Source organism: Alligator sinensis, unplaced genomic scaffold, assembly GCF_000455745.1.
Source record: "Alligator sinensis unplaced genomic scaffold, ASM45574v1 scaffold680_1, whole genome shotgun sequence".
Lineage (NCBI taxonomy): Eukaryota > Metazoa > Chordata > Crocodylia > Alligatoridae > Alligator > Alligator sinensis.
In genome coordinates, this window is record NW_005842508.1 from 562,463 (window position 1) to 580,751 (window position 18,289).

The 18,289-nt window shown below is 41.8% G+C and overlaps 1 protein-coding gene across 4 annotated transcripts in view; it reads left to right on the forward strand.

The window, feature by feature from the left end:
* LOC102377912 (interleukin-1 receptor type 1) overlaps nucleotides 1–17,574 on the forward strand; it is a 55,285-nt gene extending 37,711 nt beyond the window's left edge. For all 4 annotated transcript variants that reach the window (XM_025213180.1, XM_025213179.1, XM_014523606.2 and 1 more), the window contains exons 8-12: nucleotides 2,066–2,186; nucleotides 3,868–4,013; nucleotides 7,414–7,557; nucleotides 9,045–9,209; nucleotides 15,522–17,574. In XM_025213180.1, coding sequence (XP_025068965.1) covers nucleotides 2,066–2,186; nucleotides 3,868–4,013; nucleotides 7,414–7,557; nucleotides 9,045–9,209; nucleotides 15,522–15,919 — 974 coding nt within the window. In that variant the 3' untranslated portion in view covers nucleotides 15,920–17,574. The remainder of the gene's footprint in view (nucleotides 1–2,065; nucleotides 2,187–3,867; nucleotides 4,014–7,413; nucleotides 7,558–9,044; nucleotides 9,210–15,521) is intronic.
* Nucleotides 17,575–18,289: the final 715 nt, after the last annotated feature.

Sequence of the window (18,289 nt, forward strand, 5' to 3'; positions counted from 1 at the left end):
CCACCCCGGTCATTATTGATGGGCAGTTCGCTAGAACATATATGGTTCCACAGTTGTTATTCATATTGAGTTCATAAATTTGTGCAGAAATAACAATAATTCATCTTACAATTTCATGAAAATCATTTTTTGTGGATTATTTTCATCGTATGGGGCCTCTTAAACTGGACATATTTTAGCATGCCTCAGCATGTCATAATCCGGCACTGGTGTCAGCACAGAAAATGGTGGTGGTGCGCTTTTGAACTAAAACACGTAGAAGGTGCTTTAGTTCAAAAGCGCACTACCTCCATTTTCTGCATGCTGACACACATTTTGCTGTTTATACAACTGCACGCAGCACAGCGCAGTTCACGTCAGCTCGCATGTGGAACAGGCTTGATTAATCAAATCTGCTCCAAAGCAAAGGCTCTCTGGTCCATTGCGGGACAAAAAAGTATGTGTATAAATGCCCTTTGTTGCTAAGTGGGAAGAGATTCAAGATTTGGTGTGAACAGTGTTGGCTTCAAGATCTCCACTAATATCTTGGGCCGTTGAGCTCTACAGAGAATAGGGACACTGTTGGGGACCACATTAGCAACTATTTCTACATATCTTCCTCTCACTGGAAGCTACAGTTTTTCCCACCCTGCTATACTCAGGTTCCTTAATGACTTGATTTATACATCTTCACTAGTTCATGTATCTGCATTAGAGGATCTGATTGGGCTTGTGTCATGTCTCACCCATTTTTGAAGCCCCAACAGCCTATCCCCTATTGCACTTACGTATAAAAACTTACTTTTTGGTAGCACTTTCATCAGCTAGAACTGAGGGGAAATAATGTGTAAACACTTCCCTGTACTGCATTCCTTAGGGGATGAAGTAATTTTTCAAGCACAAAGTGCTAACCAAAGTAATTATGGACATTTAAGCCAAATGAAGTTATTTAGCAATATATTTTCCCAAACTACGTAGTAAACAAGGTAAAGCTAAGCAGACATGAGATGTGCAACAGGCCCCCTTCTATTTACAAAGGTACAAATGCTTCAAGATTTCCCATAGACACTAATAGCATTTGGGATGAGAATGAAGGATTGGGCAATATCAACCCAGAGGCTGTCCAGGTGGGTACTGTGCTATATTAAATTCCCCAGTTTAGCGAAGGGTTCACTTCCACAAAGGCTCAGGCAGATTCTTTGACTACCCTTTTCAGACATCTGCCAAGCAGCTACTTGGAGTTCAAGCCATACTTTTACTAAATGTTATTCCTTAGTAGAAGTATTTAAACCTGGTACTGCTTTGGCAGAATTCCACTATTGTCTGTATTTAATTGAACCCTCAGCTCCAGCTTCTTTTATCAGATTACTGCTTGTGGATCACCAAGGGTGGCATACAAAAAGCAAGCCCTTGAAGGATGAAAAAGTAACATGTCTTACAATATCTAGAGTGATTCAAGTTATGTTATCCATATATAAGCCAAAACCTGCCCTTCTTCCCTGCTACTGTGGGATCTCATAAGATTCTATGGTGGCTTAGAAATTGAGTAATGTTTAGGCCTTTTGGGCATTTTTACACGTGCTCCTGATGTGGTGCTGGGTGCTTTTAATTAGGAAGCCGTGCTAATTAAAAGCTCCTGGCACTGTGTCAGAAGCACCTGTATCAGCAGCGTAATGTACCTCTGTGCTGAGAAAATGGCAGCCGTGCAATTTTTGAACTGAAGCACATCAAACGTGTTTTAGTTCAAGGCATCATTTTCTCAACGTGGAAGTGTGCTGTGCCACTGATGCACGTGATGTGTGAGGCTTTGTGGTCCAGCAGACTCAATCGTGTCTGCTCCAACGTGCTGGATTTCCAGCACATCGGAGCAGGCTCCCCTTGTGCTTGTGCGTCCCAATGAATATTGCTGCCCCAAAGATTGAGGGTTAAGCATATGCAATGTTTGTACGTTAAGTATGGAGTATGTCTGGAAAAATTAGTCTGTTGTTAGGTAACTTTTTTGGTATCCCAAACTGCTTACATACTTCTGTCATTCCTCTTATGTAATATAAGATTTTTAATTATTATATTTAAATGTTTTATTTAGGATCTCACGTGGTCATAGATTGTAATGTATCAAGTGGCATAGATGGCTTGACTCCTTACTGGCAAGTCAATAACAGTGATGTTGATAGTTTTGATAACACATACAAGGAAGAGTTCTATGAGTAAGTATTTTTGCACATTAAATTGCACATGGATTGCTGACTAAGATGCATTAAATTATTTTCTGTGAATCCACCTAGTAATCTTTGTTGTCTCTGCAGCTATCCAAATTGTAGGACATAAAAAGTAAGATGAAACATTCTTGACACTCACCTAGTTTCCAATAAAGAGTAGAGAGTTGAAAGTTTTCTCTGCAGTATAAATCAATGCTATTTTCTAAACCAGTTCAGTACATTTCCAGCCAGCAATAAATGGTTACAGTCTTTTAAGATTAAAGCAGTTAAATCAGCTGATCTTGTCAAAAATGTTTCATAGAGCAGGGGTTTTCAACCAGGGGTACATGTACCCCTGGGGGTACTTTGGAAGGCAGCCATACAAAGAAGCAAGAGGCATTCCAGTTCCGCTGGCAGCATTTCCGGTTTCACTGCTGCCTGGCAACTCATCAACTGGCTGCTGGGGGACCGCTCCCCCATCTGGTCAACCAGATACCAAGGGACTCCCTGCTTCTTGACTGGCTGCCGGGGGTACCCTGATCAAAAAAGGTTGAAAACCCTCATAGAGTATTTTCTTGCATTATTTTGGGAAGTTCAAGTAAAGGTTGACCTTCATCTTAGGAAAACTGTTTATAAGTTTAATTTTACTTTTTCTGCAAGCTCCTTCAGGACAAGAAGCTTTCTGTTGCACTATAGTCTCATGCATTTTGGTCAATTGCCTCTAAGCCTTGTTGTCTTACATTTTATTCAGGGTAAAAACTAAGACACCAATACATCCATTATTTTGTGCCTTGGCCAAAAACGTGGCAGAGTAAATTGGCAGATACTGAGTTCTTTGCCTCCATGGCTAGGGGCATTTATACGCATACTTTTTTGTTCCGTGATGTACCGGAGATCTGCTGCTTTGGAGCAGACTTGATTAATCTCTGATATTGGGATCTGATTAATCAAGTCTGCTCCGAACGTGAGCTGATGTGAACTGTGCTGTGCCGCGTGCAGTTGTTGTATAAGCAGCAAAATGCATGTCAGCGCGCAGAAAATGGCGGCGGTGCACTTTTGAACTAAACCACCTTCTATGTGTTTTTAGTTCAAAAGTGCACCGCTGCCATTTTCTTAGCACTGACACGCATTTCACCACTTATACAACTACAAGTGTTACAGCACCCGGCCCTGCGACACTTGATTGTGTAAAAATGCCTTAGGTGGCTACAGTCTGCAGTATAGACAGAAGTCTGCAGTTGGCTTCATGTAAGCTTTGGACGTGGGAACCTAAGTTTCCCATGTTTCAGATGAGTACCCTGATAGTTGGTCTATGGGCTGTTTGAGGGAAGGTGCATTTGAGAGTTTCTTTTTCATCTGCATCTTCTGGAACTCCTATCCTAGACCTGAGAAACATTTTCTGAAGAATGTATGTATTTTTGTTTGAATTAATTAGCATTTCCCCCCTCCTGTAACCTCCAAATTTTCTAAAAAATTGTTAAAAAAATGAATGGGAAATTCCCAATAAACTGCAGTCTTGAATCCCAATATCAGGGAGCTAATGTTTGCTTGCAAGCAATCTGAATTTACTTAATACATTTTTTTGAGGTGAAAAATTAATTTTATTATATTTGCAGACAGATCTCTCTAGTACACACTGAAATCTTAATGCTTAATTTACTTATTGCTATTTTATTTCTTATGATGGTAGGAAACAGTCTTCCCATGGACTACTTATAGCTGGAGCAAAATTCAACATCTCAAAAGTGACCAGTAAAGATTACTTGTATAAATTTTTCTGTCACGTTTTTTATCCCCATGGACATGCTACAGTATACATCAAACTAGAACACCCAGGTAAAGCTGAGCATTATTTCAATCATTACTGTTCTTACCTGATAAATTAACTTAAAGGGAACAATTCAGGAAAATGGTTGACACTAGCTGAATTCACCTGCAAAAATAACTTTTGATTAAATAGGACTGATATGTTGTAATTATATATGTGTGTTAGCTAATGCTTTATAAATCCTTGTTGTTGCCAGATTTAAATAATTTTATTTAAATTTATTAAATTCTGAACTTAATAGTTTATAAAAGAATGATTTTTTAATGAAACACTTTTTTTCTGTCAATATCTTAAACATATAATTTAGCCTTTTCTAGACATGGCTTCTGGAGAGAGAGAGTTCAGAGGAGAGCCACCCATATGATCAAAGGCCAAGAGAGCAAGCCTTACGAGGAGAGGCTGAGGGACATGGGACTCTTCAGCTAGGTGAAGAGAAGGCTTAGGGGGACTTGGTGGCTGCCTATAAGTATATAAGGGGGGTGCATCAGGATCTGGGAGAACACTTGTTCACCAGGGCCCCCCGAGGGATAACTAGGTGTAATGGCCACAAACTTCTAGAAGGCCCATTCAGACTCAATATAAGGAATAACTTCTTCTTTGGAGTCCGAGTGTCCAACGTCTGGAACAGACTCCCCACAGAGGTGGTACAAGCACCTACTCTGGACTCATTCAAAAGGATGAGTTTGGATGTTTATCTTGCTGGGATTATTTGCTCCCTGCAGACGTCCTGCCTATGGTGTAGGGGATGGACTCGGTCTCACAAGGTCCCTTCCAGCCCCTAATGTCTATGAAATCTGTTAAACTTACCACTTATGGGTTAGAACGCTCGCTGCCTTTTTCTCTCTAGAGATTTAATTTCCCTGGTCACATTTGACTTTCCCAGTCTTATTTTTGTTAAAGGCTGTTTAAGTGATGGTCCATGAGGGGTTAAATTTTGGCCAGCGGGGCTTGTCATTGTTGCAGCCAATGATTCTGTGTTGTCACAGTTTAGGATCCCAGGGGTGAATGCCACTGTTGCTTTCACCTCCATCTCCTTGCCAGCTGCCAAATATGGAATCTTTGGACACTCAACTCAAATTGCTAGCAACTCCAATAGACAACATGGGAAATGGTTGGGAAGCAGGGGAGTGGGGGAGGAAGTGGTGGCAGTGTTCTTCCTCTGGGTTCAAAAGCCACTTCAGCACAGTGGCTCCAGCAGCCATGGTGCCAAGCCACCACTCCACTACCAGGGACAGGTGGCAGGGGGGGAACAGGAACTGGTGCAGAGGCTAGGGAGCAGGTGGCAGATGGGACAAGGGGCAGGTGAGTCAGGCACAAACATGGGGATGCAGGTGGCAGGGGGTCACATGGTGGGTGGACAGGGGCAAGAGCTGGGGAGAGACACTGAAAGGTCAAGCAGCATGGGGGTAGGGGGCATAGGCAAAGGGGCAGGGATCTGTTGCTATCCCTGCAACAGCAGTGCAGGGGACAGACTTTAAGATGACCCACAACAATTAGATTTTATGTATGGAAAATCGGAACAAATTTATAATTTTCCATGTATAGAATCTAATTATTTGAGGGGGTGGGGGATCATCTTAAATTTGAAACCATCTTGGATTTGGATAAATATGGTCATACTTTAAAGACGTGGAGTGCTACAGTTTCTCTGTACTGTTTTTTTCATTTAAAAACTTGTGGAAATAGGTGTCATGACAACGAGAAGTTTAAATGATGCCAGAATGTAACAAGTGGGTGTCCCTGGGCCGATCTAATCATTGGCCTGCCCACTTGTCACCCACCTTCTTCACCTGCCATACCTTGATGATAATGATTGAGATGTCAGTCAGGTGAGAGGCTGCCCATTTACTTGCCCTGATGCCAAGGGCCCCTGGACACGGCTCCAACCTCTCCCCTACCCATGCCTCGCAGATGGCATCCATGGCCTTACACCCAGCCTTATCCCGGGCTCCAAGCTCCCACTCTGGGCTCCAGGCCCCATCCCCTGCCTTACCCTAGGCTCATAATCCCCCTCATCCACAGTGTTGTGAGCAGCAGTTCTACCTGGTGGTATCCTGGCTGCCAGCAGCAGGCTGCTGGCTTCACTGCTCAGGGCCATGCTCTCATAGGAAACAGCTGGGCCCTGTTCCCAAATAGGTAATTATACCTGATTGGGGTTACAGCCACTTGCCCACTGCTTTGCTGTTGCCCATGCCCCTCTGAGTAACAAAGCTCACCCTAAATTCTGTTACACAGAAATTGAAGGATCCCAAAGTACACATCAAATGCAGATACTTGCAGGTTAGATAAAACATTCATTTGGGATCGTTTGGGCAGAGATGATCCTGCTTGGACCAGAAGCTTGGTCTAGATCAGCTCTTGGGGTCTCTTCCCTCTCCGTCTTTTCTGATTATATCATCATGAGAAACTTCTCATGTTTAAAGACACTTCATCAGACAAAAACACCTTCCCAAGCACTCTGTGTGTAGGAGACTAAACATATCCCACAGTAGAGACAACATAAATTTCAGGAGAATTTAGCCTACAGGGACACTGCATCTCTTTGGGATGTTTTCTGACTGTGTGCTCTACTTGACCCCTCTCTCAGAGATTTGATTGTAGTAATCCATGCTATAGAAACATCGTAAAATTTTTTCTAGAATTTATTTAAGTTTTCTTTCGAATTTTGTAGTTAATGCTACAAAATCACTATTTGTAGCTGGTCCTAATTTCCTCCTCTTATTATCTAAAACTCTGTTCAAAATTGGGTGCCTAAAATTATACTCCTAAAACCATATTTAGTCATGTAAATATGGCTTGTTTTCATAGGTCCTGTGTTTCCAGAGGTCTGACTGAAGTTAGGAGGATTTTTTTGCTCATTGTTGCTTATACTATAGTGTGCTAGAATCCTCTACCATATTGAGCACGTGTTGTCCTAGAAACTCTGTAGTTGGTTAGTAAATGATAGTCACTTCCCTAGAGAGTGTTCAGCCTAATGGAGAACCAATAGAACACATTCATATGTTCTTCTTTATTTTATTGTTTTTCCACAATTGTGCTACTTCTTAACAACAGAAGCTTGTATGAGAATGTAGGTTTAGCTGTTGTATATAAAGAAATACTAGAATTTTGTGTTGATTTGGAAAATAGGATTTATTTGTGAGTTATTTTTTGACTGGAAGGCTTCCTCCATTGGGACTAGATGGCAAGCATTCTAACTTTAGTAGAATATCTGCCTGTAATAGTCCTTGTTGAAACAATACAGGGAAAATCCAGTTTTGTTTGCTGATTATTAATTCTGAATCCTTGTGCAGGTAGGCAGTTTGAAGAAAGATTGCTAGAATTGACGAGATGTTTTATGTTTGACATATGCCGCAATTTATATTTTATGTCCAATATATATTTTTTTTGTCCCCCTTTCTATTGCAGTTCCAAATATTCATGGATACCTGATTGGAGGAGGAGTTTCATTGGTATTTGTAATAGTTTTAGCTGTGCTTATTTACAAGCTTTTCAAAATTGACATTGTGCTCTGGTACCGGAAATCCTGTCATATTTTCCTGTTTAAAAAAGGTTGGTCTGTGTATCCATATAGTTATTTGTTGAGACTGTAGGCCATGGTTTTAGCAGAACAAACTCTGTGTATAATGTACAATAAATGCAAATGACCTTAGTGGAATGTCAATAATCCTATTTGGGATTATCTAAAGTGAATAGCATATTTTGATTGTTAGAAAATTAATGTAAATATTTCAGACTTCTAAGGCAGGGGTGTTATTGTAACTGTGCCAGACCAATATTTAGCTTAAGATGCACCTGCTGCTTCCTCAGATATGAAAGATGCTTGTGTCTGAAAGCTTGTTGCAGAGAGGAAAATACAGGCTCATTGCAGCTACTCGATACGAGTAGTCAGAACTCACATGTAAATAAAGCTTTGCTTATATCATTCCTCAGACAGGTGGGCTATGGTGCAATCCGTATAACTTCCCTGGTCCACTCCTACCTCTGAGTTCTACTCAACACTTGTCTACCATCTCTCCCAACTACATACTTGATTCAATAAAAGATATCACCAAAACAAACTTTGCTTCTCAGACTTTTAAATCATTTAGAAAGCAGTCTACATCCATTAGGTAGAGAAGTAGTCACTGGCTTGTGTGTTTTGGTAGTATCATCCAGGCTGTTCTTTCGGAAGTCTAGACTTCATCCTAATCGGCGTATTGCTCATTGCCGTAGAAGTTGCTAAAGTATGCTTCTTTCATACAGTATGTACTCAAAGCTGCACAGCAATGGTTTACCATGTTTTTAATTACTAATCTTATAAGAGCAATAACAGATCATATGAAAATGTATTTTTATGAAAGTAGGAAAGGACAAATGAAAATGTCTGCCTGAAGCCTGTTCTCTCGCATCCATAGTTTTTGTGATGTTTTACTGTCTGTACGTGCCTGGATTTCCATTAACATTAATGGGAGAGCAACGTATGAGAGAACAGGCTGATGGTGTCTTGACCAATTATGAGTGCCTAAAAGGAAGTTTACTGTCATAGAAGTAAAATGCATTTATTTAAATGCATTGGGGTTGTTACTGGAATTATGTAAAATTTATTAAATTTAGCCTATTGTAACATTTGCTTAAAATAATTTATTTTCCAGATCTTAAAATATTGGGGATTTTTTTTGTGGGCAGTGATGGAGTGTTTTTTGACCGGGGGGTGGGTTAATGTTTCTCTTTTAGATTTGGTCATAAAGAGTAAACATCTAGTTACAGACAACTTTTGAATGTAAATTAATTTGAGGTATTGTAACAATTAAATTCCAAATACTTGGTGATATTGCATTTATTTAGCAGATTAAAAAAGAATGTTTGAAGGTAGTCAGCTTTACAGCTTTTTCTTGTCTTAGTCAAGTTTGGAAACTGAAGTCTATAGTTATTTCTATTTTTATTTACACCGCTGTTTTTTTAATTCCAGGATTAGGAACCAAAGCAGTATAAAGGGCAGGGAAACTATCATTTTCCTAAAACATCTTGTTGATCGTAATCATATTCTTACTCTTCAGTTTCAGATGGGAAGCTCTATGATGCATATGTTCTTTATCCAAAAAATCAAGTAAGCTGCATCTACTCACCAGATATTTTTGCACTGAAGATGCTGCCAGAAGTTTTAGAGAGGCAGTGTGGCTATAATCTCTTCATATTGGGAAGGGATGATTTACCAGGGGAAGGTAAGCTCTTTAAAATTGGAATATCAATGTTTTCTTTCACTGGCTTCAAATGTAAGCTTCAAGGATAATTGAAACACAAGGTAATGAAACCTGTGTGCTGATCTTGCCTGTGGTCTAGTTAGTGCAGGCCTTCTTATTCCCATGCCTCCTTTTTCATGGGCATTATGGGACCACTGTAGTAGGTGCTTTCGCTGCTCCAGTGCTTTTTCCTGCTCAGTTGTCTGCTCCTCTCTTCCTATTAATGGTGAGGTTGTTCCCCCTGTTCATCTGAAGTCAGTCCTGCCTTTCCATTACCATGCAACTAGCTTGGAGCAGCTGGGAGTAGATTGCTGATAAGAGGGAAAACGGGGGCAATCCTTGAGGCTGACAAGAGAGAACCAAGTGGAAAACAAGGATGGTGGGAAGGGCATATGGTGTGCAAATCACTATAAAGTGTCTACACTTCTGGTGTGAATGCCCTTTACTTCTTGACTCTGGCAGAAGCCCATGTACAACAAATAAAATATGAGTGGTTCATCTGGAAAAATGTGATATGGACAGATTTTGTTTTCTTCAGTATCATGAGGTCACTGTGATCAGAACAATGTTCTGCAATAGTCTTTAAAATAAAAGAAATTCTGGAGAAATCCTTTTAAAAAAAAAATAAAAATATTCTGACAGATTTAAGGTACCTGGTGCTGAAAGCTAGGAGAAATCTCCTACTGGTTTCCTGAGGAAAAGGGGTGTGGAAATACTCAGACTTGCTTGTGGACTATTTTATGTAATGCTTGCAAAACTATCTGGGCCACTCTAAGATTATTGAGAATGAAGTTTAAAATTCTACATCCGTTTAATGCAAATTGTTTGAATAAATGTTATTTCAGGAAATACCTTATTTTCTTGTATACGACACAGAATAAAATACACACCTTGCTTTTGAAAGGCAGAATGAAGAGAAAAAAAATCTTTCTTTGTAGTAAGTAACTGAATAGCAGCAGCTAGGGAACCAAGCCTGATCATTGTTCTGCTCCCTGTGGATCACTGCAGATTACTTTTGCTTTTCCCAATAAGCAGCAGAACCTGTTCTTACCATATTTCTTGCATATAATGTGCACTGGTATTACCAGTGACTGTTTTTTGGGGAAAATGTGCATGTTGTATGCGAGAAAAAGTATAGTATTTATGACTGAACCCACTTCCTATCACAAACGAGGCTGAAGGTGATTCTTTATTCTCAGTTCCTTAATCTTGGTTCCTGGTTCCTTTTTCAAAGCTAATTGTTACGCAATTAAAGGTTGATAGTAATGAATTAGGCATGTTAAAGACATAGAATTTCCTAAAAAATATATATTTAAGAATAAAGTGTAAAATCATATTCAGGGCCATGTACTTTATATGGTGAGTTGAGATTAGGCTGGGATTACGGGGCAAAATACTTTTTGGGTCACCTGAAACCACACATCTCCATGGCTGGAGAATGCTTCTGAATAAGTCTGAGCAGGACGCTACCCGACCTGAAGCTTGGTTTTTATATGCCAGACTCCCAACTGGCAGCCTCCCGGAGCTGTGTGCATTGTACATTGCCTCAAAGAAAGAGCTGAGTTTGGGCTGGGATTATGGGACAAAACCCAGTTTGGGTCACCACAAACCATATGTCTCTATGCCTGGGGGACTCTTCTGAAGAAGTCTGGGCAAGTCCCATCCTGACACGAAGCTCAATTTTTGCATGGTGGCTTACCAACCAATGGCCCCCCAGGCCTGTGTGTATTTACATAGCGCTGAATTTGGGCTGTGATTATGGGTGACAGTCCTTTTTTGGGTCATCCCAAACCACAGGTCTCTGCCACTGGGAGACTCTTCCAAAGAAGCCTGGGCAGGGTGCTGCCTGACCTGAAGTTCAGTTTTTGTGTTCCAGTATCGTAACGGACAGCCCTCAGATCTGTGTGCTGTGTATGCTGCCCTGAATAAGGAGCTGCATCTCAGCTAGGATTATGGGACAAAACCTGTTTCAGGTCACCCAAAAACACACTTTTCTGTCATGGGGGATCTCTTCTGAACAAGTGTGGGCAGGCTCCTGCCTGATCCAAAGCACAGTTTTCACATGCCAGCCTACCAAGGTATGGCCCCCCAGGCCTGTGAGCTGTGTATGTAACCCTGAATGTTTTTTGCATGCCAGCCAGCCAGTCTGCCGGCCCCCCAGGGCTGTGTGCTAGTTACAAAACACCGAATAAGGAGCTGAGTTAGTCTGGGATTACTGGGCAAAATCCTTTTGGGGTCATCTCAAAGCAAATCTCCGCCACGAGGAGGACTTTTGTGAACACGTCTGGGCAAGGCACTGCTGGACCAGAAGCACATATCTTGAGTAGCTGCTGACCTGTTGACAGCCCCCCAGGACTGTGCGCCATGTACATTGTCCTGAATATGGAGCTGTATTTGGGATGAGATTTGGGGGCAAAATCCTTTTTGGGTCACCCCAAAACATGTCTCTACCACTGGGAGACTGAAGAAGACTGGGCAGGCCCCTGCCTGACCTGAAGCTCGGTTTTCACTTGCTAGCCTGCCAATTCATGCTCCAACAGGCCTGTGCGCCGTGGATAAGGAGATGAGTTTGGGCTGGGATTATGGTGCAAACCCCGCAAACTACACATCTCTGTCACTGGGGGATTCTTCTGAAAAATCCTGTGCAGAGTACTGCCTGACTGGAAGGGTGATTGTTTTTTTCACATGCCAGCCTGCCAACTGACAGGCTCCCCAGGTCTGTGCGCTATGTACATAGCCCTGAATAAAGAGCTGAATTTAGGTATGGAGGAGTGACAGACCCCCAGCAGTGTGGAGGAGACCCCCAGCAGTCACTGAGCTAGGTGGCAACTCCCCAGTTTGCTTTGCTGCTAACTATGACTGTGATTGATTTTTTTTTTTTTTTTTTTTTTGAGCTACTGTTAAACATCAGTAGTTAAGGTTGTGCTTAGGCTGTACCCTTGGTCCCCTTTTCTTTTGTAATAAACCTGTTTTAATTTAACATTTGCTTGTGAGTGGGCAGGTTTGTTTAGACTTTGGGTCTGAACAACCCAGTTCAAATTTACTTTACTGAATTTCTGGGTTGGGGCTGGAGATAAATTTGAAAGTTGATGTAAAACCCCTATATTTGTACACAGCTATTCTTACTACTGTCCAGTGCCTGGCAGAACAGCAGCATACAGGCCTTACGGAGTGGGTGTCAACTGGCAGGCTGGCACTCAAAAACCCGAGTTTCAGTTTCAAGCAGGGACCTGCTCAGGCTTCTTCAGGAGAGTCCTTCAGTGGTGATGTTTTGGGTGATCCAAAATGGATTTTGCCCCATAATCATAGCCTAAAAGCAGCTCCTTATCATTAGCAATGTAAATAGCACACTGTTCTGGGGGCTGTTGGTTGGCAGGCTGGCACGTGGAAACCAGGTTTGGGGTTGGGAAATGCTGGGCTCAGGCTTTTTCACAAGAGTCCGCTGGAGCTGATGACATGTAGTTTGGAGTGATCCAAAAAGTATTATGCCTGATAATCCCTTCAAAAAACTCCTTATTCAGGGCAACTCATTACATAGCCCTGAGGGGATCTCAGTTGTCAGGTTGGGACTCAAAAATTGAGCTTTGAGTCCAGTAGGACTCTGCCTATTCTTTTTAGGGAGAGTCCTTCCATGGCAGAGACATGTTTTGTGGTGACCCAAAGTGGATTTTGCTACATAATCCCAGCCCAAGTGCAGTTTCTTATTCATGGCAACATTTAGCGCACAACCCGTGGGGGCCATCACTTGGCAGGCTAGCACTTGAAAACAAGCTTTGGGTCAGGTAGTGCCATGCTTAGATTTCTTCAGAAGCGTTCCCCAGTGCCAGTGATGTGTGGTTTGGGGTGACCCAAAAAGGATTTTTCCTTATAATCCCAGCGTAATCTCACCTCTTTATTAGGGGCCATGTACTTGATACATGATATTATTTTACAAGTTTATTAGTAAATATATACCATTGATGAAACTAAGTATTTAGCTAGGGATGTGAAAGATTCAATTATTAATTGTTTAACCAATAAGCCCAGTGATAACAATCTATTTTACCAGTTATTGTTTAGCTCAAGTGGGAGCAGTGTGGCAGGGAAGGGAAGCCATGCAGTGCCCCTGCAAGAACCAGAAGGTGGCAGGGCAGGCAGGAGGGAGGGAGGGAGGGAGGACCAAGGAGGAGGAGAGGGGGAGCAAACAAGGGCGAGGGGGGGACTAGTACTTATAGCCTAAGAGGAAAACAGCAGATAGCCTAATGACTCATCAGTTAGCTTCTCCTTCAAAGGTGTGCCCTTCCTCCCATTTCTGGGCTTCAGGTGGTCTGTGTTGCCTGGCTGGGCTTGCCACCGCTGCTCCTCCGCTCCCCCTATCAAAGTGGCTCCCAAAAGCAGCAGTGTCTGAACTGCTGTGTTATCAACAGAAATATGGGTTTTCTATTTGTTGCGGAACTAATGTGGATTTTCTCATTTGAAGGAGACAAGTGTAAGGAGAAAAACACGTATTTTCCTCTTAAAAAAAGAAAACGGTTGGAAAGCGTGGGTTTCCCCTTGCAATGTTCCAGCCTGCAAGGAGCTGCTTTGGGCTGGGGGAACGGGGGAGGGCGATTGGAGGCAGGGGGTGCCACGTGTATATGTGTGTGCACATGCATCTGGCCAGCATACAGCCAGGCAGGGTGGTGGAAACAGCCCTGGCAGCTGGATTCAGGTTAGTCTATGTGGGGGCAGGAGTTGGAGGCTACAGCTTGGGGACTGTCCACAGGGTCGTGTGTGGGGTGGGGGCAGCTCCCGTCACTGTGCACCCTGGAAAGGCATGGGGGGTGCTTGTGCTTCCGGATCTGTGCAGAGTGGGGCAGGTAGGCGAGCTGCAGCTGTGGGCTAGAGCCGAGGCTGTGCTGGGCTCTTCTCGGTGGGGACTGGACTTGAGGAGGGCAGCGGCAGCGCTGGGAGGTGGGCTGCAGCCATCCCAAATTTCACTGTAGCCCCATTCCCAGTGCCACTGCCGCCTGCCTGGTGCAGCCCCGGCTCTTCCCGGCATGTGAGGGAAGACAGAGGTTGAGCCGGGGCTGTGCTGGGCGGGCAGTGGCAGCACTGGGTGAGGGGCTATGGCAAAATTTGGGGTGGTTGCAGCCCCCCTTCCAGCATTGCTGCCACCTGCCCCAAGCCCAGCCCCCACCAAGAAGAGCCTGGAGCAGCTCTGGCTCCAGCCTGCAGATGCAGCTCACCTGCCCGGCTGCTCCATGCTGATTCGAGGCCACACACTGCCTCCCCCAACCAGAGTGTGCACAGCAGCAGAAGCCACCCCCTTTGCCCACCTGACAAGCTTCAGCTCCGCCCTGTGTCCCACCTCACCCTGGCTGAGCAGCACCTGCTCCCTCCGTCCCTCACTGCAGGGGGCGTTGATCTGTCTCCGTCCCCTTCCATGTGCCCTTCCACAACAACAGACTTACCAGCTGCACGCAGCTGTATCGGAAATCGGATCGGTATCAGCCAGTATGCCTAGTTAAATATCAGCTATTGGTATTGGCCCCCAAAATCTCTATCGGTGCACCCCTAATGGAATGATACTCCATGTGGGATAGAAAGAGGTTTTTTTTTTTTTCTTTTTTACTCTTCTATTCTACTCTGGCAGAAGACCTTCTTAGGAGCACAGAGCACTTATTTTACTACTTGAGTATTCATGTTGTCATGGGACTAGTGCGTAGTAGCGTTGTGTGGCTGGAAATGTGACGACGCTATTGTGCAGCAGTCATGAGTTACTTGCATAGTCAGTGTCACAAAACAGCTGTTCCTTGGCATGACTGTAGATGCAGCCATGGAGTGCATCTCTGTGGCATAGATCAGCTGGTGTGTTTTGGTTGTGATTCCTAGGGCTTTCTAATACTGGCAGCAGAGTTTGCTCAAAAGCGTGTGCTTGGGGAGGGTCCTTTCCTTTGAAATGTATTACTGTCAACCATTTACCAAAATTGAGTATTCAACTAAAATTGTGCCTTGGGGACAGGCACAATTTAGAGACCAAATATTTTGCTTTGGTTTTCCTTTCATAGAAATTTTAGGTTTTACATGTTTGGCTTGTTCCTGACACTGGTTCCAATATGCGTCATGACAATTGGTAGCTTCAGCCAAAACTGCATGTGGAACAACAGGTTTCATTTTTGTAAATAAGATCAGCTGGGTATAGTCATGGGTACAATAGTTATAAATAAAGACTAGCCAGGCATTTGTTTAGATGCTTAAGCAGCCAAAACAGGAAAATAACAAAGTCTTTATGTTTCTGAAGGAGCTGAAAATCTTTTCTTCCTCTGATTACAGCTGTGATCAACGTGGTTGATGAAACAATCCACCGAAGTAGAAGAATTATAATTGTTTTAATACCAGAATCATCTTGTTACAATGTGTTAGAAGATACTTCAGAACAGCAACTGGCTGTGTATAATGCTCTTATCCGTGATGGAATTAAAGTGATTCTGATTGAACTCAGTAAAATAAAGGACTATGCAAGCATGCCGGAATCCATCAGATACGTTAAGGAAAAACATGGGGCCATCCGATGGAAAGGAGACTTTTCTGAGAGATCTCATTCAGCAAATACAAAATTCTGGAAAAATGTACGATACCAAATGCCATCCAGAGCAAATATAGCTTTCTCAGAACAACATTTGTTACCAAAAACTTCTAGTTCTCCCCAAACACCAGTATTGGAAAGATGACACTAATGTTCAATTTCAATGGCTCCTAGCAGTCTTATTTTAATGTTTTTAAATGAAGGATATTTGTGTGTATGTGTTTATATACAGGCCATCTCATTTGGAGGCTTTGAGGACTGAAGATGTCTCATTATCTTCCTCTAAAGATACAAAATGGTGATTGACTGGTTATCCTTTCTTCTGACCAGATCGGCAGAACGTGTTGAACCATTATATCAATAGTGCAGTGATGACTGTAATAAGCACAGCAGGACTTCTTGAAGAGAACATTTTTGTAAAGGAAGAAAATATTGTTTGCATTTTTAGAACATCCACTCTGGAAAATTTTAAAAAGGATACACATGAAGGAAATTGTTTTATATCCAAACTTTTTAATACCTGAAGCCAGTTGTTGTTTTGGTTGAAATAAAATGTTACAGTTGCTGCCACTTATTAATCACTGTCTCATTTAGTCCAGTGCAACTTGAATCTTTGTACTCCTCACATCACTGTGATATTTTCCTAGGGGAGGAAGGAGAGAACACAAGAAAGGAACATTGTGTTAGCCTATTAAAGAATGCTTTGCCCTCTTAACACACTCCCTTGCTCTTCAACTAGTTAGTCTCTAGATCAGTGCTTGTAACAGCAGGTGATGCAAGGTTACAAGGCTATTTTTTTATTATAAATTCCTTTTCAGTCTAATGTTAAAAACATTCTTGGTCATTGCACAACAGTTAACATTTTTTAGCATTGGTAGAATATGCACTCGGAGCACTAAGGGGTATGGGTGTTCTAATGTACTTATGCACTTTAAAAATTGGGCAAAGTTTTTGCACAGACACATCTCAGTTGGCCAATTTTAAAATTCACACATGGCCTAGTTAGTAACAGTTGCCATATACAGTCATTTTGAAAATGAAACTCAGCTTCTAAAATTCTATACTGTGTCCCCCTAACCTTGGCTTTAAAAAATAAAGTCAAATTGTACAAAATACAGTTGCTCAACTATTGTGGTATACATGACCCTTAATGTGTGGATAGTGATACAAGGTAAAATCTATGGAGCTGTACAAACATACTCATGCACATTTCCAAAGTAAAGCAGGTGGGATTTCCTCTTTGGCTTTTGAAAAGTAAAAATCTAAATGCCACATTATTTTATTTGCATCTGTTGAACAGGGAGATGGAAAGGTAAAATGTGGGAAATTTGACTAAAATTTATATTTAAAATACATACTTCAAATTATCAAATTTACCACTATGGAATTTTTGAGGTCCGCTTTTAAGTACTGTAAATGGACGTTGCACTTGGAAGGTCAGATATTTTCATAATACAGAAGACTAAATTCTGACACTCAAAATCTGACTTTTTAAATTGTTTACAATTACTACTTAAAAGGTATTTAATTCAGCCTAGGTAATCGATGGATTTTTAGAAAAAATATTTTCATAGACTGGATATAGTATAATCAGTATGAGATACCTTGTGTCAAAGATGTGATGTTGCTGATTATATTTTGTGGATGATTTGGATGCAAGTTTTATAGAAAATGCCTTGGTGTCTTTTCTGAATTTTCTGAATATGTAAACTTGCTTCTTTTGCAGACTAATGTATATATGAAATATTATTTTTTCATTTTGGCTAATACAATTTTCCTCATTCATTTGAGTAATTGTGAGTGATGACATGATGTTTGTGGGTTTTTTCTTTTGAAATTGAACATATACTGTATTGTATATATTAGTGCATTAGTGGTATCTTTTGTCCTTTCCTATTATCTACACTTCTCTTGAATTTTATGTTTGAGGCATCTCATTGAGGCTTTTGAGTTCAAGCTCTATTCTGGATGTAGATCAAAAGCCATCTGCAGTTGACACAGCTGTAAACGGGTACCTGATCATTCAGGCTGGGGAGTTCAGTGTGTGTGGTGCATTCACTAAAACATAGAAACCGAACCTGTTGGTAGAAATTGGTGGCAACATCTACTTCTGGCAATAGCCACTTTGGTCACTGATGTATAATATAAAAGCAGATGAGAGCACTGATTTGGGAGCTTTCACTATTACATTGTACTTTGTGTGCAGTCTTGCAACCTAAACATTGCTTTGTTTTCTTTGCATCTGTATGGAAGAAATACCACAGCTATAAAAGGGAAGGGCAAGGCAGAATGGTGCTCATGGGAATTTTAACTTAAATTTCTACTTACTGCTGTGTATGCAACTAGGTTAATCTAGGGAGAGTTGGCATACATGCTGAAGTAGAAGATCTTTTTTAAACCTGTCTTTCACTGGTGTCTCAACCTCGCTCTGGGTTGAATCTCACAATTCTCCCTGGCACCAGTAATAAATGTACAACTGTGAAAGTGCTTTGCCTTGTTTTATAGTCCAAACTTT